This window comes from Leuciscus leuciscus (genome assembly GCF_965113295.1).
Source record: "Leuciscus leuciscus genome assembly, chromosome: 8".
In the NCBI taxonomy this organism is placed as follows: domain Eukaryota; kingdom Metazoa; phylum Chordata; class Actinopteri; order Cypriniformes; family Leuciscidae; genus Leuciscus; species Leuciscus leuciscus.
Genome location: NC_138732.1, coordinates 10,644,670 through 10,670,377, shown reverse-complemented (window position 1 = coordinate 10,670,377; position 25,708 = coordinate 10,644,670). Strand labels below are relative to the sequence as shown.

The 25,708-nt window shown below is 37.2% G+C and overlaps 1 protein-coding gene across 3 annotated transcripts; it reads left to right on the top strand.

The window, feature by feature from the left end:
• The first annotated feature begins 535 nt into the window (after positions 1 to 535).
• On the top strand, positions 536 to 20,196 carry tspan17 (tetraspanin 17). 3 transcript variants are annotated; one of them, XR_014208079.1, is made up of 9 exons: positions 538 to 985; positions 10,058 to 10,108; positions 11,201 to 11,347; positions 11,631 to 11,801; positions 11,986 to 12,111; positions 13,956 to 14,003; positions 15,325 to 15,441; positions 16,836 to 19,294; positions 19,326 to 20,196. XR_014208079.1 is itself a non-coding variant. In XM_082177536.1 (8 exons), exons 1-8 carry the CDS (start codon positions 899 to 901, stop codon positions 16,899 to 16,901), a joined length of 813 nt encoding a protein of 270 aa, XP_082033662.1. In that variant the 5' UTR covers positions 536 to 898; the 3' UTR covers positions 16,902 to 20,196. The 3 variants fall into 3 exon arrangements, 2 of the variants coding, with proteins under 2 accessions (XP_082033662.1, XP_082033661.1); XM_082177536.1 differs by having other exon boundaries at positions 536 to 985; positions 10,058 to 10,112; positions 11,205 to 11,347; positions 16,836 to 20,196; XM_082177535.1 differs by having other exon boundaries at positions 16,836 to 20,196.
• Positions 20,197 to 25,708: the final 5,512 nt, after the last annotated feature.

Here is a 25,708-nt window from a genome sequence, read left to right as displayed (position 1 = left end):
TATTAAGTGGAATGGACAATAGAGGAAATTAATTACAGAAATATAGGAAATGAAATAAAAATCAAAAAGAAAGGGAAAAGGTAAAAAAACATAAAAAATGAATTTGAATTTGAACATGAACATGAATTTTAATGAATTTACATAGAAGATATGGAATATGCAAAATACAGTTTACTAATGCAGGGTGGGAATTACAAGGTTAGGGGCAGGACATGTAATAGGCTATAGGCTACTAAACAGTAGTTCTAAACATTGTCACTAGATTTATTAAATTAAGGATATAAACAAAAACAACAACATGCTCACAAATTCACTGGAAAAGAATACTTACTCAAGTCAAACACAACAGATTTCGAACCCGAAATTACTTAAAGAACTGCTGTAAAAATTTGACCAAGGTGAAAGACATTGTATATTTCACAATGACTTGTTGGTTAAATAAATCATCAATGTCATGGATTCTGTCGCTGACAGGACTTTTACTATGACAGTTCGTTCACTTGACAGTGAGCTCTTGTCCTCTGATTGCAGTGTCACGCTTCTCTATTCTTTCTTACTGGATTGTTAGATTGCTTTAGATTGTTTCCTCGGGACGTTCACAACAAGGTTAAAATATCAAACACATCTCATGACACCAATCCAAAGCGAGCGGGGTTTATCAGGGGGGACCTGGAGCATTAATTTCCCCACCCATTTACCCCTGCATCCCTTGTTTATATGTTAAAAACTGAAGAATTCAGCTCTGTGGAAAAGCGTCTTTTGATGGTGCAGTGTTGTGGTTCGCAGCTTCGGCGGAAATGTAGATGCTTGAATCGGTTTCGAATCGAATTTTTTGCCGTTGCGTTTGTATTTAGCTGATCTTTGAATCAACACAACAGCGTTAGCTGCCCTGGACAAAATGAGCAGAAAACAGCATCATTTTAAAGGAGCAGAGGTCAGCTGCTGTGTTAAATACTTCTTATTCGGATTCAACATCATATTTTGGGTAAGTTTTGTGGATCTGCAGTTCATTTGCTTATTATTGTGTCTCTCAAAATCATTAATTGCCTCCATATTACTGTGTTTCTCTTAACATCTTAACAAATCGTTATTTCAAAACAAGTTCAGCGGGATAACATTAGATAATTCACCTAACGTTACCTTATTCATTTCACAACGTAACATGAACGTATGAGTTTGTATGAAATATTACGTACCAGTGTTCATATTTTTTTATTATTATTTGTATAGTAAATTATCTTTCTGAGGTAAAGTTACACGTATAATGTTGGATAGATTCTCAAATTCCCATCCAGGTAGAGAAATCACCTGTTTCCCATGGGAATGGATTAGGCTGGTTTTGTTGGATCTTGCTTTTTCAGTACCTTTCCAGGTCTGGAGAATACATCCCATTGAGAATTGGGGGGAGTGGAGGATAAATAGGATTATCCAGGTCTCATTAGTCGGGCGAGCTTGGGTCAATTCAAGGGTTTAACAGAGATTACCTCACACCATTCAGTTTCCCCGTGTCTGTGTAGGAAATGATACATTTTTTTTTTGGGCCTTTTCAGGCTTTCTCTTTTCCACAAATGGATTTTCCATGTTCTTGTAGTGATTTAGAGGAAAAGTGATTGTATCAGTTCCAGAGCAATTCGGTTATGGTGTTATTGATTTTAATGCTAAATCACAAAATGTCAGTTTTTCTGTTTGCATCTGCTAACGTTATCTGTTCTTATTCTTTATCTGATATTAATTGCAATCAGTAAAAGCATATCTTTTAGGTGTGTAGTTTTATTTTATGTGGTTTACATGCTTCAACAAAACTTATTTCATTGATATTGATCCAAGTGTTAAGAATATCTTTCTTTATTAAAGGAATAACCCACCTAAAATCTATCATTATTTACTCATTTTCATGTTGTTTGCTGTTATTTCCCTCCCATAAAAAAAAGAATATTCCTTTAGTTTTCCCACATAATGACAGTTCATAGTGACCAAGGGCTGTCAAGCTACAAAACAAAAACAATGTAAAAGCACCATAAAAGTAGTCCATACAGCCTGTGCACTCTATAACTATCCAACATGACTTATAGGGTTAGTTAACCCAAACAATAAAAAATTCTTGGGAACACAAATTAAGATCTTTTTAATTAAATCTGAGAGCTTTCTGTCACAACAACATCTGATCTCGCGTTACACAACACGTGATACATCGTGGTGCTCTTGTGAACGCACATTGGAGATTAATATTTAGTCAAAAAAAGTGGTAAATTATATATTTTTTTGCACAATAGAAGCACTCTGCCGTTGATTAATAAAATTGAGGTTAAACCACTGGAGTCACATGGATTACTTTATGTCTTTACTACCTTTCTGTGGCTTGAAAGTGGTAGTTGCATGGACTTTCAATGGAGGGACAGAAAGCTCTCAGATTTCATCAAAAATATCTTCATTTGTGTTCCGAAGATGAACGAATGTCTTGCGGGTTTGGAACGACATGACAGTGAGTAATTAATAACAGAATTTTCATTTTTGGGTGAACTAAACTTTTATGGAAACTTGAAATACAGGAAATGAGCTGTATGGAGGACTATTATTGTCCTATTGTTGATCCTCCTTGAAGCTTGACAGTCATGTTCACTAATGGTATGGAAAATATCCAGTTGAGTTTGGATTAGAACAACTTGAGAGTGAACAAATGATGAGCAAATGATGACAAAATTGTATTGTTGGAGGGTAAAATCTCTCTCTCAAGTGACTCTTAATTCTTAAATATGGACATTTCTCCATTACCTCATCATTGAGGACCAATCACTCCACTATGGTTTTCATGTAAGAGAGTGATAAATTGTGAGATAAAAGGAATCACTTAGAGCGGGAAGCTTCCATGAGTCACTTCTGGGGTGAACACATCGCCTGGAGCATGATTCTGTTAAGCTTCTTGCCGTCATAAATTCCAGCGTGGTTTCTCTTCATTGGTTAGTATTGAATGGGGCTGTGAAGACCCCTCTGGAGGACGGGATGGTAATTGGTGCCCCCTCATGCTTTAATGCTGTCCCGTCTGAAATGTTAACCTTGCATAATGTTCCGCCGCCCTCTGTAACAGCTAGCCCTCCTACTGCCATTGTTCCCACGTTATAGAGAGCCTGTTGTGTTTTGTTGAAACTTAGACGCCAGTGTTTTCACCAAATTGTGTCCAGAATGTCAGTCTATACTCCTGGAAGCTGAAATCAACCCTCTCTTAAACATTGTAGTTAAATTAAACACATGACTTAATCTTTTCAGGTGCAGTTCACTGTAAGTCAAATCTGATTCTTAAAGTTCATCTAAAAATTTAAGTTCTGTCATTATTTACTTACTTCTGTGGGGCACAAAAGAAGGTATTTTTAGAATAGATATTTTGAGAAGTGTTTTTGTTGTTTTGTTTTTGTCCATGCAGTGAGCAAGCATCAATGGGGTCTGGTGTTGTTTTGACTTTCATTGTATGGACAAAAACACATGAAACTTTCTTTTCAGGTTTGCAGTGTTGATATTGTCAAACTAAACCTTTACAAAATATTTTCATTAGTTGAAATAAAGCTGAAATAAAAAAAATATAGCCTAAATATTAGACAACTTAAACTTGTGAAATAAAAATGCCAATGTTTTATGTGGTAAAATAAAACATTGTTTTATAGTTTTTGTTGTTTTGAAATAGACTAAAGTATACAGGTGAGATTCATCCCCTTGAAAAGGCCTAGAAGTCAACTCGTAACACATCTCTGGCGTTCTGTTGGAAATGATGTCTTGTCAATAGATCAATTTAAAAATGATATTTTTTATATATATATATATATATATATATATATATATAACCTTTGGACTCGCACAACATCCACCATGTTTGTAGTTTTTTTTAACACTGTTTGTAATTCTAATCGAATCCTCGACCAATGCGCAGTGGGTTGTGGGTAATTTTAGTCATTAGCGTGTGCATGGATCTGCACTTCGGATTCTAACTGGAAAAAGTCGATGATCCGGGTATCTTTGAATACTCATTTCAACATACTACAATTTGGGACACACTAATTCTAATTTCGAATACTATTTAGAACGGATAGTATGCAAATTGTGACTCAGCAATTGGTTATCACGCATCACTCGCACACATTTGAGCTTCTTCTTTTCCTTTTAATGGTGGTTGACAAACCCACTTGAAGGTGTATACCTTAACCAACTGTGCGACTCCTACGTGACTGCTGACGTAAAGGTAATGATCAGTTAAAAATGCTTGAGGAGAAAATTGTACATCTTACCACTTAGAAAAGTCATTGAAAACCTCTTTTCAACAATTCTCATAATTGGAGATATCATTCATGTCTGTAGCTTGAACCGTGCAGGATGAGTGCTTTTGTTATGGGTACGTTCAAATCCCTAACTCTAATTATGAGCAAAAGCATCAATAATTAAGTCAGATTTTTTTTATTTCCTTGCATTTATTGTCCCCTCGTCATGTCTGAAAGCCTTCCATTGTCTCTCGACTCCTTTTGTCTTTGCAGACTGTTTGACCCCTGTGCACCCGTACCGTCTAATGCCTGTCTGATTGGTTTAAAGTGGAGACAGTCTGATTGGTCAGAAACCTACCTGATCCCAACAGAGCACTCACTTCGCCTGCCTCAGACTGGACCTAGTTGATGGCCTGTAATTACAGACGCCTCGCTCTGTAATCGCAGTCTCATATCTACCCGGGAGGCTTTGCAGGGACATCTTAACATTCCCAACATTAACCCCCCCTGCCACCCCCCGCTTCACCCCAGCAGTCTTTGATTCCTCCTCTCCAATTTTTACTCCTTTCCATTTGGGAGCCTCACAGCCCCCTTGTCTTGTATTCAAATGAAGATGCTTGGGGGTGAGTGAATGGTGTGTGTGAGAAGGGACGTGCTGTTCCCACAGCGTCTGAGGGGCCCGAGTGCGAGCCGCGGCACTGTGTGTTTTAGTGAACCCCATTCATCCTCACGCTATGGGGCTGACGGGGGCCGTGCGACTATTGTCACACACACCGCCCCTGATGCGACAAAAACATTTGACTGATGTATTTGTTTGCATGCTTCATGTGTCTGGCTCGTGTATTGTGTACAAACAATGCAACGCACGTTTCTGATTTCTGAGAGAAACCTGTAGTGTTTATTGCGTGTGTTTGTGTCCTTGCTTGAGCTCGTGCTGAGATCATGTGTAGCCCCGTGTTTTGTATGTTTTTCCTTTTCATATCCTCCAGGTTCATATGGCAGATGGGAACCACATGTCCGTTCCCCCTCTTCCTCTGTTGCTCTGCGAGGGAGTTTATTTCCATGCCATTTCCCAGCAGGCCCCACTCTCACTCGCACACATTGACTCATTCTCACTAAAACACAAATGAATCAAGCCAGAGTCATTGTTCCACTGTTCCATCAAATATAAAAACTAAATCTAACATGCCGTTTTTGAGGCAGTGCTGACACTTAGCAATTATGTGGTAATTAGAAACTGTTTTATGTGCTAAAAAATAAAACATTGTTTTATAGTTTATAGTTTTTGTTGTTTTGAAATAATTAAAGTATACGGGTGAGATTCGTCCCCTTGATAAGGCCTAGAAGTCCACTCGTAAACACATCTGTTGGAGTCCTGTTGGAAATGATCTTGTCAATATTTCCATTTTACAGGACAGAGAAAGATATTTTCTAACCAGTTAGAAGCATTAACAGGCTCCCGTAAACCTAATACAAACGTTATGAGGACAACACTAGACTTTTATGTATTCTGCAGAAAATGGTGGTGTTTGTTCTTGTGCCGGGGTGTTGCAATGCAGTTGCTAAGGTTTTCTGATTTGAATGTGCTGCTATGTGTGGTTGCTATGTGCTTGCTTAAAGGGATAATGAACTAAAAATGAAAATTCTGCTGTCAGTTGCTTGTTCCAAACCCGTATGACTGTGTTCTTTGGCCACACAATGAATTTGTTTTGGACCCCATTGACTTTCATTGTATGGACAAAAACAGTTGCAACATTCTTCAAAATATCTTCTTTTGTGTTCCACAGAAGCAAGAAAGTCATACGGGTTTTGGACGTGAGGGTGGGTCTTATCACCCTCCAGGTGAAAATCACAAGTCAGATAGTTTAGAAAAGTTATTGTACACTTTTGGTGTGTTCACACTTGGCAGCAAAAATAACTATTAATGAGAAAGTTTGCTGTTTGTTCAAATCTCTAACCCTGAGTACTGTGAGCAAAGTTAATATCGATGCTTGCCTTAGCAAGCAGTAGTAATAAAGCCAGAAATACTACTATGTACTGAGTCAGATTTTCCATAAGCATAAGTTTCCATGGTGATGCAGCAGTTCTTTAATCAAATAAAGATAAAGATGTCAGAAGATGGAGTAGGAAAGCAAAAGCTTTTCTTATGGCTGTAACAGCTGGTGGAAAAAGTGGTTCTGCTCCCTGTCACAGCTGAGAGTTTAAGCCAAGAGTTTATTTGGCTGCCGTTTGTGATAATACAGAGATACTGTATGTCTAATCATCCTACTGTGTGAGATAGCAGCTCTTCTCTGGTTGTCCAGAGTTACTAAATTAGCTGTTTAAGTGAGTCTACAATGTTTGATTGTGTCTAAATCCCGATATCCATGTGGGCGTGACACAACACCGGCCTGGCCTCCCCTGGATCAAGACCATCAGGACTGGGGAGATGATAGCGATGATTGGGAATCAGTGGTATGGATTGACAGAGAAAGTGTGTGCAGTGGATGACTGGCCCTTAGCTCTGTCCCATCCATCCATTGGATTAGCCGAAACCACAGGGAAATGGGATTATGGGATTTGCGGCTGCCGATACCCGACCTCTTACTCTCCTTCCCGCTCTCACGTTTCCCCTCAAGCTGGGATTGCTCTAACCTGCAGTCAAACACACAGCTGAGAGAGCCCAGTGGGAGTTTGACGGGGAATCTGTAGTTTTGATAACACATTAGACCAAGAAGGTCAGTCATTAAATCAAACTTACAGAACTTTTTTTTTTCTTTGCATGGTTTAGCCCAAGTAAAATTGTACTGTAGTTGGTGTCATGACTAGTTGGTGCATGTGCTTAAGACATGTTGAGCTGTGGTGCTCACGTTCAAAGTCTCATCCCATTCTCTCTCTCTCTGGTAATTTCCTGTACCATCTCTGTGTAATAAAAGCAAACCTAATGACATTTGTGACTCTCACAAGTTTTCTGAGACCTTAGTCAGGTTAGTCAGATTTTCCCCTACGCACCTGACTTACATTTACCTGGGTGTCCAGTCGACATCCAAGCATCTACAGTCGACACTTAATAATATTTATACTCTAGCACTGTGTCTACAGTCGACAACTGGCTTCGAGTCTGTCGACGTCTCACTTCACTTGGGAATAGAAGTAATATCTCTTGTGTCTAGCATGCTACGCAACTGTAATGCTAACTGTAAATGCCCACTCAGAAGGTGTAAAAGAAAGTGATAATGTGAAAGTGACGTGTATTAATGTGGGTTTGAAAGTAGTTAAATGACGATATTAAAGTTTTCGTCTGAGAAAGAATGTGAACGCAGTGCTAAAGAAAGTGAAAAGAACGTGTGAGTAAATGAGGGAGAAAAGAAAGTTAAAGGAAAGTTGATAGATGGAAGTTGTAAGAAGATTGAAGGTTAAAAGAAGGTTGAAAGATTTAAGTCTTAAGGGAATCCTTTGAAGGAAAGATCTATAATAATATTCTTTTTTTTTATTTTAAAAGTACTGTATTTTTCTAAACTGTTTTAATTATTCTTATTTCTTTTTATTATTTTAATTTCTTCTATGTAAAGCACTTTGAATTGCCATTGTGTATGAAATGTGCTATATAAATAAACTTGCCTTGCCTTGCCTTGCCTTACGCAGCAATAATCAGACAGACTCCAGACAATGCCTTAGAATATACTTAAATCGCAGCTGGAGGACCTCAGACCTTTTTAGAAAGATTCCCACCAGCAAAAACGAGTACAACAGTTTTTATAGAATAGGAGCATGGTAAAGGTGACATGATTCTAATCTTCATATCATTTTTTTTTTTTTTTTTTACAAAATGGTTCTTCACATGTATAATTCAGCAAACCCTCTGTTACTTGCTAAAAGCAAATCCTGATTTCATGCTTATGCAAGATGGTTACTCTTTGTTACTCAAAGTCATGAGTTTAAATATATTTAGACAACTGTCTAGTTTAATTTCTCCTTTTATTATATTCAGACTTGATTCAGACACACACTGACTTTGGCCAAAGTGTTGGGGGCATTTCATTTTCAAAATCATATACAAATTAATCCTGCAAGAAAAAGAAATGTTAGTAATGATTAATTAAAAAAAAAATCCATCACAGACGCCATGATGAATTTAAAGCAACGAGGCTGTGAGGGATAGACTGGCATGCATTGTAAAAAAAGGTTCTATGTAATTCTCACCACTTTTAAAGGGTTTTATATAGGCTGTGTTCACATTTGGCAGATTTGGTTAGATTAAAACAAACTCTGGCGCGATTTGCTCTATTAGTGCGGTTCATTTGAATTAGTGTGAACGCTGCCATCCGAACCCTGGTGCACACCAAACAAGTAGACTGAGACTGCAACGCAACACGGACCAAAGATATCTAAACAAATCAGAAACAGGACAAGATACGACCCAAAAAATTGACACACTTCTCAAGCATACCTGTTTTTTCTCGTCATAGTCACGATGTTGCCCGTCACATCACAACCGCATCTCGTTGCAGCAGATCTTCGTTTGTGTGTGTGACGGAGGGATTCTTGCTGCTGTTCACATTTTCTAAGCTCTTCAAGAGTTATCAGCTCCATCATATGCCATCATACGCACATACAGCGAGCGCATTTAGCCCAGCACACAGCATTGTTTTGGATTTTCCGTCGCACTCGCAAAATATACGTCATAAAAGCAGTATCTTTAGGTTCGGTGTAAAGAATGACAGTGTGAATGCTAAGTGAACCAGAACTAAATGCATCATTTTCTTTTTTGGTCCAGACCAAGAGAACCGAACTACAAGTGTGGAAACGTAGTTTTTGTCTACTGAAAGTTTTTTTTGGAAAGACATTTCATCAGCTGAACAATCGGTATATGTTGTTCAACAACAGTACAATCCATTGAGTTCATTGTAATTCTATCCCTCACAACCTCGTTTCCATTCCTGTTAATTAAATAATAATATATTAAATACGGCGCTACCTTGACTAAGGTAAGGTCTATACGATAGAGTTCAACCGATACATTGGCAAGGCTGATATGTTGGCCGATATTTCGGATTTTTAATTATTGGCATTGGCTGATACATTTTTCTGTTTGGCAGATGTGTCAGAAGTATGACTCTTATTTTGACCGTGTAGGACTCTAATTTTGATTCTTTTTTTATATTAATTTTCAATAATGTAAATATTATGAAAAAATTTATATACATTTAATTTTAGCAATTGTTAAGCATGTGTTTTTTTTACTATCTTTAAATTAAATATATCAGATATATCAGCCACCCTGCTCCCTAAGATTTCCTCATCGGCCATAAAAAAAAAAAATCAATATCGGTTGAACACTAAAACTATTGCTTTGTGAAACTTGGTTGGTTATCCACTGAGAATATTATAACAGCTCTTTTTCTGAAGAATCTCGGTAAGAAATTAAAGAAAGACTTTTTAGTGAACTATACCTTTAAAGTGTGATTTTCGTCAGAAATGGTTGGGTAGACATGCCAGAACTATAGAATTAGTGAACCATAAACCTCAGTGTAATAAAACAGGTTCCTGTAAGCAGTGTCATCCAAGTGATTTCTCTCCTTCAGGTAAAAACAAGTCTTGGCTCCTTCTCAAGGAAACTTATGCCAAAGATGGCAGTGCATGCAGGGAAATCGCTACCTTCCGGATCTTTGATAGAAACTCTGCCAATTTTTTCTTTTTCTTTTTCAGATGGTTTGCCCTCAGATAAAGAGAGCACAGTGCTGTCTGCACATAGCAGTAACCTCATGCCATTATGGAGCGAGAATGAATTGTTTAAGTGGTGTAAATGTGATCAATTCTGTTGTGTGTTGCAGTTGCTGGGAGCTGCATTCCTGGGTATTGGACTTTGGGCTTGGGCAGAAAAGGCAAGTTGGAAACACAAATACAGAATAACACAACGATCGGTGACATGCCTCAAATTCCTAATATTATTATCCATGTGGTTGCCAGAGCAACATAATCATAGACATAAACAGAAGAAGACAGCGCACTTTAAAAGTACAAACTACCAATAAATACCCCGTTGTCTCATTCGGTCTACCTGTTAAAGCATCAGAATTAATGTTTAACATCTTTTCCTCTTGGACTTCATGCTTTATTTTATGAAAGGTTCTTTTTGCCAAATGTAAAGCAGTTCTGTGAATCCCCCATTTTGCTTTTTCCTCCTTTTGATGTCTGAAACCTCCATTTAAGCCTCCTTAAACCATGACATTTGAGAGCATATGCGTGGCATCTTTTATTTATTTCCATGACAGTTTAATGACTTTGTTATATTTTTGTTGCAGGCCTTTAACCATGCCGCATAGCTCAATAAGGCTTTGTATTTATTGTAACTATTCTCTCTCTTTTTTTTTTTTGTCATCTCTCTTGGAAAAGGTCACCCTCACTGTTATGTGTTCATGCATGAAAGGTGAATGTAATTTCTTCCACTAATTTGAGGTGACTTAATGAATTTAGAAGTCAATTGGCTGATTAATAACCTGGAAATTGCTCCATTTCAGTCGTTGATTGCTCTGCTAAAAGACACGTGTAGGACATATGGCACTTTGTATTAATGTCAGCCAATTATGGAACATCTTGGTAACACCATGTAAATAATTAATAACGGGTTCATTTTTACATTTGCTAAATGTTAATTACAGAAACAAAGCATTAAGAATCGGACTGAGGGTGTTGAATTTGAAATTGTGATTTTAAATAAGTGTTCAAGTGAATTTCAGAGCCGCCTATTCTTCCGCCATCATGACAAACAAAGCAAGAACACATAAAAAAGGAACCTTGTTTATATTCACTGTCAGCATGGTCTAAAACCTGCTGTTGGTTCTGGGATTGAACTGAAATTCCACCCTGATGTGGAAATCCAAACGTGTAAGGCATGAATCACCATGGAGAGCTGAAGGATTTTAAGGTCAGGATGTGAATTTACAACAACTCTGTCTGATGTGTCTGTCCCACAGGGAGTGCTGTCAAACATTTCCTCCATCACAGATCTGGGCGGCTTCGACCCTGTCTGGCTGTTTATCGTAGTAGGAGGGGTGATGTTCATCCTCGGATTTGCCGGATGCATCGGTGCGCTCCGGGAAAACACGTTTCTGCTCAAATTTGTGAGTTCCACCCTTATATCCGGCCTGCGAGCCCTGCCTCCCATTTTTCCCGGTCTCTGATTTCAAGGCTTATTTGTTTCCAGATATGGACGTTTAAATGAAATGAATTGGCTATAACACAAGAATACGCCCAGAAGTAATTGAAATGCCTTCTGGAGGAAATTTAAATGGCAATGATTTTATTGAAGAATTTACCTTACAAAAAAAATCTCTGGAAATTATTTACTGTGATTTTTAGGATAATGAAGTTCTGGCTCCACTATCTGTGTGTTTTCTCTTCTAGTTTTCAGTGTTTTTGGGCCTCATCTTTTTCCTGGAGCTCACAGCTGGCATTTTAGCCTTCGTGTTCAAAGACTGGATCAAAGACCAGCTGAACTTCTTCATCAACAACAATGTTAAAGCATATCGGGATGACATTGACCTCCAGAACCTCATCGACTTTGCTCAAGAATATGTGAGTCAGCACTTCTCTTCCCCTCTCCTTTTCTGCTGTGCTGTGGTATATGTTTTGAATGAGACAGATGGTACGTAAGTGGTGTGAGCTAGAAAATTTGAGTCATCATGCATTTTTTATATGAAAAGTTTAACTGTAAATTACAGCTGTGTGATGATAATGGTGATGTTATGTATCACATCAGTGGTCGTGTTGTGGTGCTCATGGACCGAATGACTGGAACCTGAACATCTATTTCAACTGCACTGACTTTAACCCCAGCCGGGAAAGCTGTGGCGTTCCCTTCTCCTGTTGCGTCAAAGACCCTGCTGTGAGTGCCAGAAACTATCGTTTCATCTGTTTACCACTTGCTCTTCCCTGCTCCTGTTTCAGCAAGTTAACTGTTATCAAAATCTTAAACATTTTCTTCTGTACTGCATGCTTTGAACTGAACATCCTAATTCATTCATAGAACAACGGAGGGTTACTATTATGTGCTGGTTTGTTTTATGGGGATAACAGAATGTAGCTAAGGCCCTGTTTACACCTGGTATTAAGATGCGTTTTGGTCGATCGGATCACAAGGGAGACGCCTACTGTTTTAATCCGTCTCTTTTGTCCACATTCAACCACTTCTGTCCTGATTTCTTCGAGGGTAGGGTCTATGGTAAATCCATGGGCTTTTTCAGATCTTTTGATCTAATGGGCGAAATAAGCTTGTGTAATTTACATATGAATGCGACTGGAGTTCATATGAAAATGTACGGAGAGCACTGATAGACGCCAGACCACGTCAAACGCCGTGAGTGCATGTTAGAAATCAGAAATGGCGAGAGAACATTGTGTTTGGTATGTTTTTTGTCTCCAGCCGACAAAGCTTAAATCCCGTCTGGCGAGCGCGCTTCCCATAATGTTTACGCATTAAGTCAGTAGGCGGAGAGTAGTCGTCTTTTGTGGCTGTTTGAACACATTCAAACACACGAGTGTCTACACTACGAAAGCAATCCGGTCGAATGCGTTTTCAACTACCTCTGGAAGTGGTCGAAAGTGCACAAGCTCCAAACTTTTTTGACCCCAATCACTCCTGAATTTAGTGACGCCCACTTGTGATCCGATCGACCAAAATGCATCTTAAAACAAGGTATTAACCAGGCCTAAGGTATGTAGCTTAGGGGAAGAGCACATGTGAGGTTTTGCATCTTATTTTTTATTTTCAGTCTAGCTAAGAATAGCTAGATTATAAGTCAACTAGTTGTTTTTTCCCTTTTTTTTTTTTTTCTTTTTTTTACAATTTACACTAAGGTCCTATTAGTTAACATTGGTTATACCATGGTCTGGGTGAATACTCGATTCTGATTGGCTGCAGGGTCCATTGAAAAGTGATAGAGGACACCTAGTAAATAAACCGTCAGGCGTAACCAGGGAAACCAAGTTATTGTTTGTAAAAACTTTAGATTTCGATTGTAAAACTAATTAAAATATAAACTAATGTTTTAAAAATGTGTTATTTGGCAAGTGACCATGGTATAAGAGGGTTAATGCCCTTCGAGGTGTCCATTGTCAGGTATTAATGCTGCGCGTCGGACGGTTCACGCCTCGCCGTCGTCAATTAATACCTGACAATGGACACCTCGTCGGGCATTAACCCTTACTTAATGCATTAACATTAAATAACAATGAGCAATATATTTGTTACAGTATTTATTCATCTTTGTTAACGTTAGTTAACAAAAATACAGCTCTTTATTGTTAGTTTTAGGTTCATCTCGGGTCCATTCAATAACATTAAAACTTTTGATTTTATGATGCATAAGTAAATGTTGAAATTAACATTAACTAAGATCAATAAAAGCTTTAGTGGTATTTTCATTGTTAGTCCATGTTAACTGATGTAGTTAATGTTAAAAAATGAACCCTGTTACTATTTTTATATGTCGTTAGCTGATAATAGTGTTGTTTAGCTGTTAAAAGGTTGAATGTGAAAAACCCTTCTCATCTCTTTTTTATATTCTATTCGTTTGGGTGCTTACGTTTTTTTTATTCAATCCTAACAATTTTTTTCATGTTTTCTTAAACAATATATTTTATCTGAAAAATTTTATTCTGTACTTTTATTCTATTGTGAAAAAAAAAAAAAGTAAATAAATTGAGCATGTTTTCTTGGTCTTTCTCTAGGAGGATGTCCTGAATACACAGTGTGGCTATGATGTGCGGCATCAAGGAGTGAGTGTGTTATTACTAGTTATACTTTATTAGTATATTAGTTATATTAATACTTTACTATAGGATTTAATTTGTTAACATTAGTTAACTGCAATAGGTAACATGAACTAACAATGAACAATAACTCTACGGCTTTTATTCGTCTTAATGTTAATTTCAACATTTAACAGTACATTTTTAAAATGAAAAATTGTATTCATTATCATTAGTAAATGCACTAGCACTGGCAGATTTTTAAATGTTGTAAAAAATATACTGCATCCTGTTAGTTCATGTTAGTTAATATATTAACTAATGTTAACAAATGAGACCTTATTGTAAAGGTTTACCATATATTTAATGATGAAATCGTGTACAAATCGTGTAGTGTCAGACCACCCTTTGAAAAGAGCACAGAAGGGTTTAGTGCATGAGCGATTCTGAGAGCATTTGAATTCATCTTCTCCTCCTTAATAACAGTTTAAGCCTTTAAAAGTGATAATTAGTTTCTACTTTTAGCCAAAGGAAATTGTGGAGCTCTGTAATTGGGAAGTCAGCGGCTTATGCCAGCATGGGTGGAGTGACACTGCACCCACGGTTTACCACCGTCTCTCCTGTATCCATGGATACTCTTTCTCTTACAATCCACCTTTTAATAGGTTTTATTTGCTGTTATGATGGTTTTTTACTGACTTTTTATTTTGAGCTGTAGGTATTAGAAAGACAACAAACCAATGTCTGCTCAAAGAATCATACTTTAAAAAATACCATTTTCCACCTTTCATCGGCTTTCTCTGAATCCCATGACTTCCTACTGGTTTGGCGTTACGTTTCTAAAGTCTTTTGTGTCTTCTTTCCTGGGGGGACAAAAGATTCTATGGAGAGCAAGTTTGTATGGTTCACAAAAGCTGGATTGTGTGGCTTTCTCTTTCTTCACCTTCAAATGTCACTGACAGCCCCAAATCACACCTTTTCATCTCCCTTCCTTCCCAGAAACCGATAGACAGTAGTTAAGACATTCTTGTATGTCAGTGTAATACAAACTGGATCTTCCCTGTGTCAGGTTATATGTGGTGAGCTGTGTGACATTTTGTCTACTTAGCGTGGGAGTGAGTTCCTCCAGTCTTCCAGAGAGGATATTTGTTCTCAAATAGATTAATGTGCAGGTCCGCCCAGGTGAAGGCCTAATTGTTTACCCTGGACTTGTGTAAAGATTAAAGGTCAACTCGGAGGAGCGAACACCAATATGACACGCCGTGCACTTAAATGAGGATTTAGTTTCTTATTTAGATCTGACATTTTCCATCAAGTGATGTGCTGTTTTGAATAATCTTTTTAATAGGAGTTGGATCAGCAGAAGTACATTTACACCAAGGGCTGCGTGGGGCAGTTTGAAAAGTGGCTGCAGGACAATCTGATCATTGTTGCTGGGATTTTTGTGGGGATTGCATTATTACAGGTAAGGACAATGATAATGGAAATGCTTTAAAGCATGCAAATATCCATTAAAGATGTAGTAATAACTGAACAGATTTGCTTGAATGCGTGGAAAAATGTTCACTCAAGAATGAATGTAATGCTGCCACCTTCTGGTTTAACTGTAAAATACACTTTTAAATCTAGTTCCAACATTAATTGATACCAAAGTGAATCTTAAAATGTCCGGGTCATATTTCACCCCCAAAATCAGAAGAAAAAATATAAAATGTTATTTTTGCATTGTGGTATTTTCAGATACTACAATGTACACTACAGTTTAAAAGTTTGGGGTCGGTAAGATTTTTTTAAATGTTTTTGAAATAAGTCTCTTCTGCTCACAAAGGCTGCATTTATTTGATAAAAAAAAGTATAAAAAAACATAATATTGTGGAATATTATTACAATTTCAAATAAGTGTTTTTTATTTGAATATATTTTAAAATGTAATTTATTCCTGTGATGCAAAGCTGAATTTTCAGCATCATTACTCCGGTCTTCAGTCACATGATCCTTCAGAAATCATTCTAATATGATGATTTGCTGCTCAAGAAACATTTCTTATTATTCTCAATGTTGAAAACATTTGTGGAAACAATGATAAAAATATCCAGGATTCTTTGATGAAACCATGATAAAAATTATTCATGATTCTTTGATGAATAGCAAGTTAAAAAAAAGGCATTTATTTGAAATAGAAATCTTTTGTAACATTATAAATGTCTTTATTGTCAATTTAATTTTCACCTTGATGATGTATCAATTTCTTTTAAAAAAATCTTACTGACAGCAAACTGTAGTGTATGCCTAAAAATTTACAAACAAATTCAAATATTATGGTATAATATTATTTCATAAAGTGAAGGATATTGCAAAGGCTTGCAATTAAAGGGACAGTTCTCCCAAAAATGTAAGTATATGCTGTTAATTTACTCACCTCAGGCCATCAAGATGTAGGTGTCTTTCTTCCTTCAGTAGAACACTAAATAGATGTTTAGCTGAAACCGTGGTCCTTTGTGATCCATATAATGCAAGTCAATGGCCACCTTTACTTTAAGAGTGATAAAGACACATACAGGCAAAACAAAGTTAAAACCTGTGGCTCCTGAAGATACATTGAGGTCTTATGAAGCGAAGACGATCGGTCTGCTTACGTCATTTATTATGCGATGGGTAGCTTGTGATCCAGACTATCGTGAGCATGCTCAAGACTGTTTGCAGAGGGTGTGGATTATGGGTAATAATGCTTTAAATAATGTTCTTGCACAGACTAATCGTTTCGCTTCGTAAGACCAGACCATAAGTTCAGGTAATTAAAAATGAAAACAAGAGCCCTTTGAATGTGTTTAATAATTGTTCTTTTTAAATATGTTTCAGATTTTTGGGATATGTCTGGCTCAGAACTTGGTGAGTGACATCAGAGCGGTCAAAGCCAACTGGTGACCCTTTTCAGGGGGCGACAGCTGACAGTGACCTCTGTGATTATGGCAGAGCTAATTGCAAATCAGCACTGTTTACACACCATTGAGCTGGGAAATTCTGCCCTTTTAACCCTACGGACGTTGTATGTTGGCTGACTTTTCGAAATGGACTTTCCATCTATGTTTTTTTTCTTTTTTTGTGGTCCCTTATCTGAAAGCAAGCTCTTATGGAGGGTATCCAGATGGAGCTTAACGTGAGATGTCACACCGAGATCAAGCTATCTGCGATCTTGCAGCTGTCTCTTGATCGAACACTATTTTCGTTTGCCCTTATTAAAAACATTCACCAGACTCTCCTTCGCGTTGGTGCATTAATGTCAAGCAGAGGGTGTTTTCATTAACCTGTGGATGACTTGCTTTGGAGAAACCCACAATTTAACCACTGAGACTTTAAACAGAGGAGCCATGAACTAAACAAAGCCTTACAGCGGTGCATTTCTCTATACACTTGTGTGGATTCAGCTTTTTACACGACATTCTGTCTGTCAGTCTTTCGAGCCAATGGACAGTTGGACTCTTGCCTTTGATTGGCTCTCTGTTGCACAGGGCGGCCGATCAGTACAACGTACTTGATAATTACACGTATGCATTTATTTTTCCATTGCATTTATAGTTCCACCACTTGTTTGAGGAGGTGGAGAAATGGTCTGTTTTTTGTCTGTATAGTTATATTTTATTCTCATTTTCTCTATTTTTTTGGTCGTCTTCTGTGAGAATGAATCGACTTGACCGCTGTCCCAGACTTTTTGCTTGTGAATCTTTTTGTTTTCGCTGCTCTGCTAGATAGTGATATGCTATATAGTGACACTAATAATGTATGTTTATAAATATGCTGCTGCTTTAACTCAAAGAAGATATACATCGCTATACTAACCAACTGAACTTTTTATAGAAATCATGAGGTATACATTCCCTCTGGGAAACTTCAGATCACGCAGAGTGCTTTGCGAAATGAATCTGACGTGAGTGCACATGAAGTGGACGGATTGAATTAGCCTTGCGTATGATCACATGCCTTATTGAGCCCTATAGAGATGTTAGCCGAAGCCTCTGGCAGTTACGCAGCACGTGGACCTTTAGAATGGCTTTATTTACTATTCAGATTCTCTTGCTTTGCGCCACATGCATGCAATCGTCTATAAAAAAAAAATGCATGGCAATGCAGACCTCTTTAAACGCATGCACACGTGTGTGTGGATGTGTGTCCATTCCATTACGACTACCGTACCAGTGCGTGTTCAGAAGGTGTCTGCATTGAGTCATGACCTTAAAGCTAATAATGTGCAAAGTAAGATAAATGACGTGCTGTGTGTGTAGAACGTGCTCGGATGGTTTTTAGCAGTGTCGGCAGACTGGACTGAATCATCTGTTTAAAAAAGATCTACTGTGTTTCAAGACTCTATATAACCTCTGTTGTCAGAGTGAATAGTAAAATGTGAGATTTCTCTTCTGTGGTCTTTTTGGGAGATTTGGGAGGGGGTTGCCGACTCCTGCCCGTGTATATTAGAGGCAATTTTTTTTATGCAGATACAAGACAGATTATATGCTAAATGATGTTTAGCCCCCTTTTTGTGGACCTATGACCCTCATGAAAGCCTCTCAAGAACATAGTCTAGGTTGCATTTCTGTATCATATCATTACAATGATAAAAAGATCACTACAAAAAATGTACATTATTTAAATAATAGAGTATTTATACGTATAATGATCATTTTTGTTGTACTGCCTTTGTTGATGTTAATAATGTATTCAGTGACAAGAAGCTAATTTAACCTAATTATCAATTAAAATAATCTCAAAAGTAAAAACTCCAGAGGCAATATGGTAATGAGAATCTAGGAGGAAAATGTGGAGCTGTCATGAAAACATGAATGTATGTATTCTTGGGTGAAATGCAACCTGGACATGTTTTTATTTGAGATTGACACAAGTACAGCGTTTATAATCTCTCTCCCTCTCATTTTCTCTGTCATGCAATTATGGCCTTTTTGTGTCTTTCTTTAATTATTTGGCTTTTTTTCTAAACAGAGAACTCTTAACATTCCCTTTTGAGGGAGTCTCTTGCATATCATGAATGTAAACATCATCTTTTACTAATGTTATGTCATATATAACTTATCCTTCAAAGTGCAATGCACAAAAATATGTGAATAAAATTAATGTTTGTCTGACTGTAGGCACACAACTGAAAAACATCGCAAATCTGTGTTGTGAATTAGACAGTCCTTGTGCATGCATTGGCATTATGCATTTGTGCGTTTTTTTTCTGTGCTGGTTCATCAGAAACTGTTTTGATGATTGGTATTAAAACCATTGAGCCTTTTTGCTGGCCTTTCTCTGTACCAGCTGTGGTAGTTCGAAATGTTTGCAAATCTTAAAGCACAGTTTTCTCAGAGGAGCTGGAGTTTCTAGAGTGGATTGTTAATGCATATCAATATGGTTTTTGAACTATTTAAATCTTTTCCCGACATAATGCTTGACATCACACTTGTCACTTTTAATGCGCTTTGAAATATGAATTGCGAAAGCCTTTATTTTTTGTTTACATTCCCATACGCATGTCTTCACAGAAATGTTTGGATTCTACCTCATCATGGAGAAATGACTTCAATCATGGTTATTTGGGGAGTTATAACTCTAATGCAGCCGTTGTAAACATTTTCGAAGAGTTGCAAATAATGGTTGAGGTTGTCTTTTGCAGTCTTAGCTTTTCTTTTAGGTCATGGAAGTCATGGAATGCAAAAAATACTAATGTTGATTTCTTGTTGTTTAAACTTATCCAGAGCTATTATGGGCAGCACTATTTCAGTACTCGGGTTCCTGCAAATAAATAGTGAAATTAAGGATTTTAACTAGTTTATTGACTTTAAAATTATCCAACAATATCATATTAGAATAACTCAAAATACCCTCTTTAACTGAATCATGAATATTTCACTTGGAGACTTAAAGCATTTCCTGTGCTCTCCATTTACAAGTCTGAATGATTATACTAACCTATAATAACAGTCTGTGGATTTTCACTTTCTATTAAAAAAAGAAAACTATAGAAAATTATGATCGTATTTGGAAACAGCCTAGCCATGGCACTGCTTTGCAGTAGTTGTGTTTTATTTTATGTTGTTTTTTTGTAATTCTTGTCCAAAGGTCCATTTATTGGGGGCATCCAATGGACTTTTCCTGTGGGAGATGGTCTGTTACACTGTATGATACAAGATATGCTTTTTCTTTTTCATAATAAAATGGATTTATGACATTCTGAACTCAATTTCTTTCATCTGCAAGTTCTGTCAAACATTTGATTGGAAATCGGTGTTCAGTGCTACTTCACTGATGGATCATTGTACAAATGTGACCCTGGATCACAAAACCAGTCTTAAGTCGCACGGGTATATTTGTGGCAATAGCCAACAAAACATTGTATCAGTCAAAATTATCGATTTTTCTTTTATGCCAAAAATCATGAGGATATTAAGTAAAGATCATGATCCATGAAGATATTTTGTAAATTTCCCACCTTAAACATATAAAAAATTTATTTTTGTGAGTGGATGCAGCACAATCGCCAATAGAAATGGACAACTTTAAAGGCGATTTTCTCAATATTTCGATTTTTCTGCACCCTCAGTTTCCAGATTTTTAAATAGTTGTATCTAGGCCAAATATTGTCATATCCTAACAAACATAATATCAATGGAAAGATTATGTATTCAGCTTTCAGATGATGTATAAATCTCAATAAAAAAAAAAATACACATAAGACTGATTTTGTGGTCCAGGGTCACAAATGTGAATCTCATCGATGGATTATACCTAAAAACGCATGATTATTTGTTTTTCTTCTCTCTTTCTCACAAGATCAATTTACCGTTGGCAGACCTGTTCATTTTACAGGGATGTTACACCTAATTAAAGTTAGAAGAACCACTGTAAAATATTTTACATTTTTAATGAAATGATACATGCTGATCATGACAAATAATATGTGTTTACCCTAAAAGTGATTTTAATGTTATAGTGTTTATTTTAGGGTTATTTGTCATTTTTATATTGGGTTGACACTAGTGACACTTTTTGAGATTTATTATAATAGCAAAATAATTTGCCATTTTAAGTTAAAAACTGTTATAAACATTTTGAATTTGGTAAGCTACAAAAGATTAGTAGGGCCTATTACCAATTTCTATTGATTGATAGATTGCACATTCAGATATTAAAATAAAACGATATATTAATTGATGGGGTGATATCTATTAGTATTTTTCTTCTTCAAACTAACATTCGGATATTAAAATAGAACAAAACACCGACAATAAAATTAACTAACTAGCTTGTTATCTAGTTAAAATATGATAACAAATAACAGTTTGCGGTATCGCGACAGTTTTTGTACAGCTAACCGGAAGCGGATGAGACCGGAAGCCTCGACACAATCAAGTCACCCGCGCCCGCTCTTAATGTGTGAATATGAATTGTGGACATTGCAATTTGCTTCTGGCCATCTGATAGTGAGTGACGGAAAGCAACTGCTGCTAAACACAAAGGTAGATTCACTGATGTCATTTTCACTCTGACCACCAGATGGTGACAAACCTTCACACTTTGTAACAACAGCAAGTCCTGTAAATTTACAAAAAAAAGCATCATCTTGATAATCTCATCTTTCTTTTGTTCAGTAGTATGTGATGCTGACACAAGTAAACCAGAAACACTGCTCGAGCGCCTTTTAAAAGATGCTTTAATGTGCTTTTTGACATGGTCTCTCTGCACATGCAGCACAAAATATAGTGTCCACCATCTGCAGTTTTCACTAAACATATCTGTGCGCGCTTTGTTTGTTTCTTTGGTACTTCTATCCAATAGTTTTTTGAATAGAATGTTTTAGTTGTGACTGCTTCAGTAAGTACTTGCTAACCCTCTTCTGAAGTGTAGTGAAGGTGCCGTCATGCTGAATGCAGTGACATTATCAAGACCACCTCCTTAAAATTGACCTCCTCAGATAAACAGACACAATTAGATTCAGTACTGCTTCTCTATAGCATGTTCCACCAATTGAAGTCAAATCAAATAATGATAAAATATTGAGCATATATGTCTGGAGGGGATTATTTCTGTTGATGTGTGCCTGATAACGTCCAAGACCCTGCATTTGATATTTTCCAGAGATTATGTTTCCGATAGGATCAGCAGATTGGAGGCGCATCACAGTGTTGCCTGGTGGCAAGGAGATTCCTTGTTGGTTTTTTCCCTTAGAAAACTTCTGATCTGTTTTGCCCTATGTGCCCTGTGCCCTTTCAACATATGGCTGATCCATGACTGGATTACTCAAAGTCTCAAAGCAGGAATGTGACATTTCAATAGGACTTTAGGATGTCTCTCTATTGCTGTGGTCGTACCTTAAAGAAAGACTAGCTTGATGATAGATTACCTTCTGAAACGGGCCCAGGGACGTTTCAGCATGCTGCACAGTTTGACAGTGAATCGTTCTCAATTGACTTTTATTCTTGAAGAGGCCCAATTTTATCGATTGCAAGTTTAACTTATAGCTTTTCTAAAAGCATGATTTTATCAACAATGGCATCTGTATTGGATAAAATTGGTTCAAGATGCTTTTATTTGTTCTGTATCATCAAAACAGGCTTTTACTCTTATGATGACTTGTGACAGCGAGCTATTGTAAGGCAGCATAGACTTTCAACACTGTAAAATCTTACGTTAATGGAGCTTCTCCAAACCCATGTCATTCAAATGTATCCAGTAAGGTAATCTCAAAGAGAGAACTTAACCATGGTAGTGAACTAGCAGCAAGTGTACTCAGGTTTACCATAAAATATTTTTTCTATTTACTAAATTCATGCTCAAGGAATTTTTGATATTGCCCACAACCACAGTTTTGCACTTGATAAGATTAAGTTATTAATATAATATTTATTATTATTATTATTATTATTATTATTACAAAAAATGTAAGGAATGTACTGCAGGTACAGAAGTCAAAACTTGACATTTCAAACGATGTTTAATCCGAATTGTTTTCATTTATAAATGACAACATTAGGGTTCACCGTGTGCAAAAAAAAATGTCTTGGCATTTATTCAATTTAAATTTAGTCTTTTTAAAACACCAGAAAAACAAGATGAATTACTGGAGAAGCAACTTTGCAGGTTATATGAATACTTGGTTTCAGAAGACTAACAGACAAATTGATTTTACATGTTTTAATCATAATAGATTTAGTAGTGGACTAAAAAGCAAATCTACTTTTAAATAAGTTTTTTCTCTTAAAACAAGAAAAAATATTTATATATACACGTGTGTGTGTGTGTGTGTGTGTGTGTGTGTGTGTGTGTGTGTGTGTGTGTGTGTGTGTGTGTGTGTGTGTGTGTGTGTGTGTGTGTGTGTGTGTAAAACCCTAACCCTTCGAGACATTATCTCTAAAAACAAGTCTTATTGAAAAACATTTTTTTTTTTTTTTTTTAAGTGAACTCAACCCTGATTCATCTTCAAAACTCATGACTGTTCTCTAAATATAATTAAAAGAGAGTAGCTGCAGACAAAATATTTGGACACGTGTGTGTGTGTGTGTGTGTAATTCAACAGAGCAGCGTTATTTTCATTTGAAAGGAAAGATCTCTCAGTTAGACTGAGATAACGGAGACATGTTTCATCTTGCTTCAAAATGCTTTTACTAGAGTGCAACTGTTATTGCATCTGTCCGATCGGCAAGCCACTAAAGACTGCTGTATAAATACAGTCCAAATCATCACACGTCTGGCCCATCACAGCAGCTCATAAGACTGTGAAGTGAGTCATGATGAGTGTTAATCTCAACCACAGAACTGACTTGTTTATTTGAGGGCTGCATCAGCCATGTTGCTCTGGCAGTTTCAAAGGCTCCCATTCAGCCAGTGATGCCGTCAAACCTGCGTCATTTGTCTAGAACAAGGCGACCATCACATGACGCCTCTTAGCTCCTTTTCGTTTCATGTGGATGCCATCTAAAGGAGACTCTTTCAGCTTCGTAATCGCCCAAAAGGGGAGATGCGCATGGGTTTTCACTGCTCCCCGGAATGGGAAATGAATGCGCCTTAAAAAGTAGCGTATTATGTTTAACGCGGTTGGTGGCTTTTCTCTGAAAGCTAATGAATTTAACAGGGTTGGCCATGTTCAGCACACAAGCGTGCAACTTAATGACACTGTTTACTCTGTTAGGGGTGAAACTTGAGGGGATTTTGAGAGGGAGGTGATGTCATGAGGCTTTTTCATCGCTGCGTGACTCAGATAAAGCCTGACGGGGACAATGCCTCCTGCGTGTGGAGGATTGGGAATTTTCCAAATATTTTCTCGCTTTCCCTTCCTCGGTAGTCCTGCAAAATGATTCGTATCTCCCACACTTTCCACGCTATTCTGGCTTCTTAAAAAATCGTCCAGCCGCCCATCATCTTGTCCCATGGCGAGTGGCTGTGTGAGAAGCATCCGTCCAGCAGAAAGTTTGTGGAATTTATTGCTCCTAATGGATTGATTGGATGATTGTGTAATTCGATTGGATATCCAGTGGCTGCCAGGAAACTTTAACCAATCGAATCAGAGTGCGATTAATGGGAAGATTAGTTAATGTCATTGAGGGGTTTGCTGTTCTTAACATAGGCCTATTCTTACTTCAATAGGGGTGATGATCCTTCACAGAATGATGCTCAATCTGAATGTACACAAGAGCCTATTGATGTATACGACATGTTGGCACTGTCATCCGACAACAAATTTAGGAGCTTTAATTAGTAGAAACAGCCATCCAATTCGTGCTTCTGTCCCTTTTTTTATGTTTTGTTTTGCATTAGCTAAGAAATTATGCAATGCAAGATGTGAATTGAGCACGATTACACAAACTGCATGCGTAATATCAGGTTTTGTAATCGGGGGTGTGATTCAGAGCTCTCATAAGCTTACATCAAATGTTCCCTTTCGGTTAAGTGTTGCTCTCACAGCTCTAATTACCCCTCTTTTATCATACGCTTTTATTACCTCTGAAATATTTTCACATGCAACGTTACGCACATTGACTCATTGTTCACAGCCTGCGCATTTAATGTAATATCTGTTTTATATGGATGCCCTGAGCATTAACTCCCACTAAAATTTTACAGCACGCCTGTGAGGCAGCAGCAATGTGATCTCACCTATTATGGGTTTTCTTCTTTACCAGACTCTGTTGAGCTTTGCTCTGTGCCCGCCCTTTCAAAACACTGGCAGTATCAGATAATAATAGTGTGGGATTTTGATATATCATATACTGAATGAAATGTCATGTTGTTTATTTATGCATATCATCATGGGAATGAAACCCATGACCTTGTCATTGCTATCCACTTGTTAAGTCTGAGGTCTTGTGTCATCGCTTTAGATGCCAAAAGCAAACAACAAACGCTGCTAATATACATTCACAATGTGCTATAACACTACCGTATAAGTCAGGATCATAATTTCATCACCATATCGAAATCTCAGATGACCAGACAGCGATTCATCATTTTTAATGGTTAAAATGTTGGTGTCCATTGTCGTGTACACAAGTGAGTCTTTAAAAGCTTCACTTATATATGTAATATGAATATATAGTGCTCATAAATGGCTTTTGAGCCGGTTAAAACGAGTAGATCGGCTTGGACCCGGAAACCGTATTCCTTATGTCACAACTTACAGTAACAAGCAGATTGCCATTCTTAACTAATTTTATAATTTACCTTAATTATTATGTTAAAACTTGCAT

Bases quoted from the DNA above. Each gene is read 5' to 3' on its own strand.
- tspan17 (XM_082177536.1), top strand. From the start codon at position 899: ATGAGCAGAAAACAGCATCATTTTAAAGGAGCAGAGGTCAGCTGCTGT. The intron at 11,802-11,985 runs GTGAGTCAGCAC...GTATCACATCAG, and splicing joins TCGACTTTGCTCAAGAATAT to TGGTCGTGTTGTGGTGCTCA. The intron at 14,004-15,324 runs GTGAGTGTGTTA...TCTTTTTAATAG, and splicing joins ATGATGTGCGGCATCAAGGA to GAGTTGGATCAGCAGAAGTA.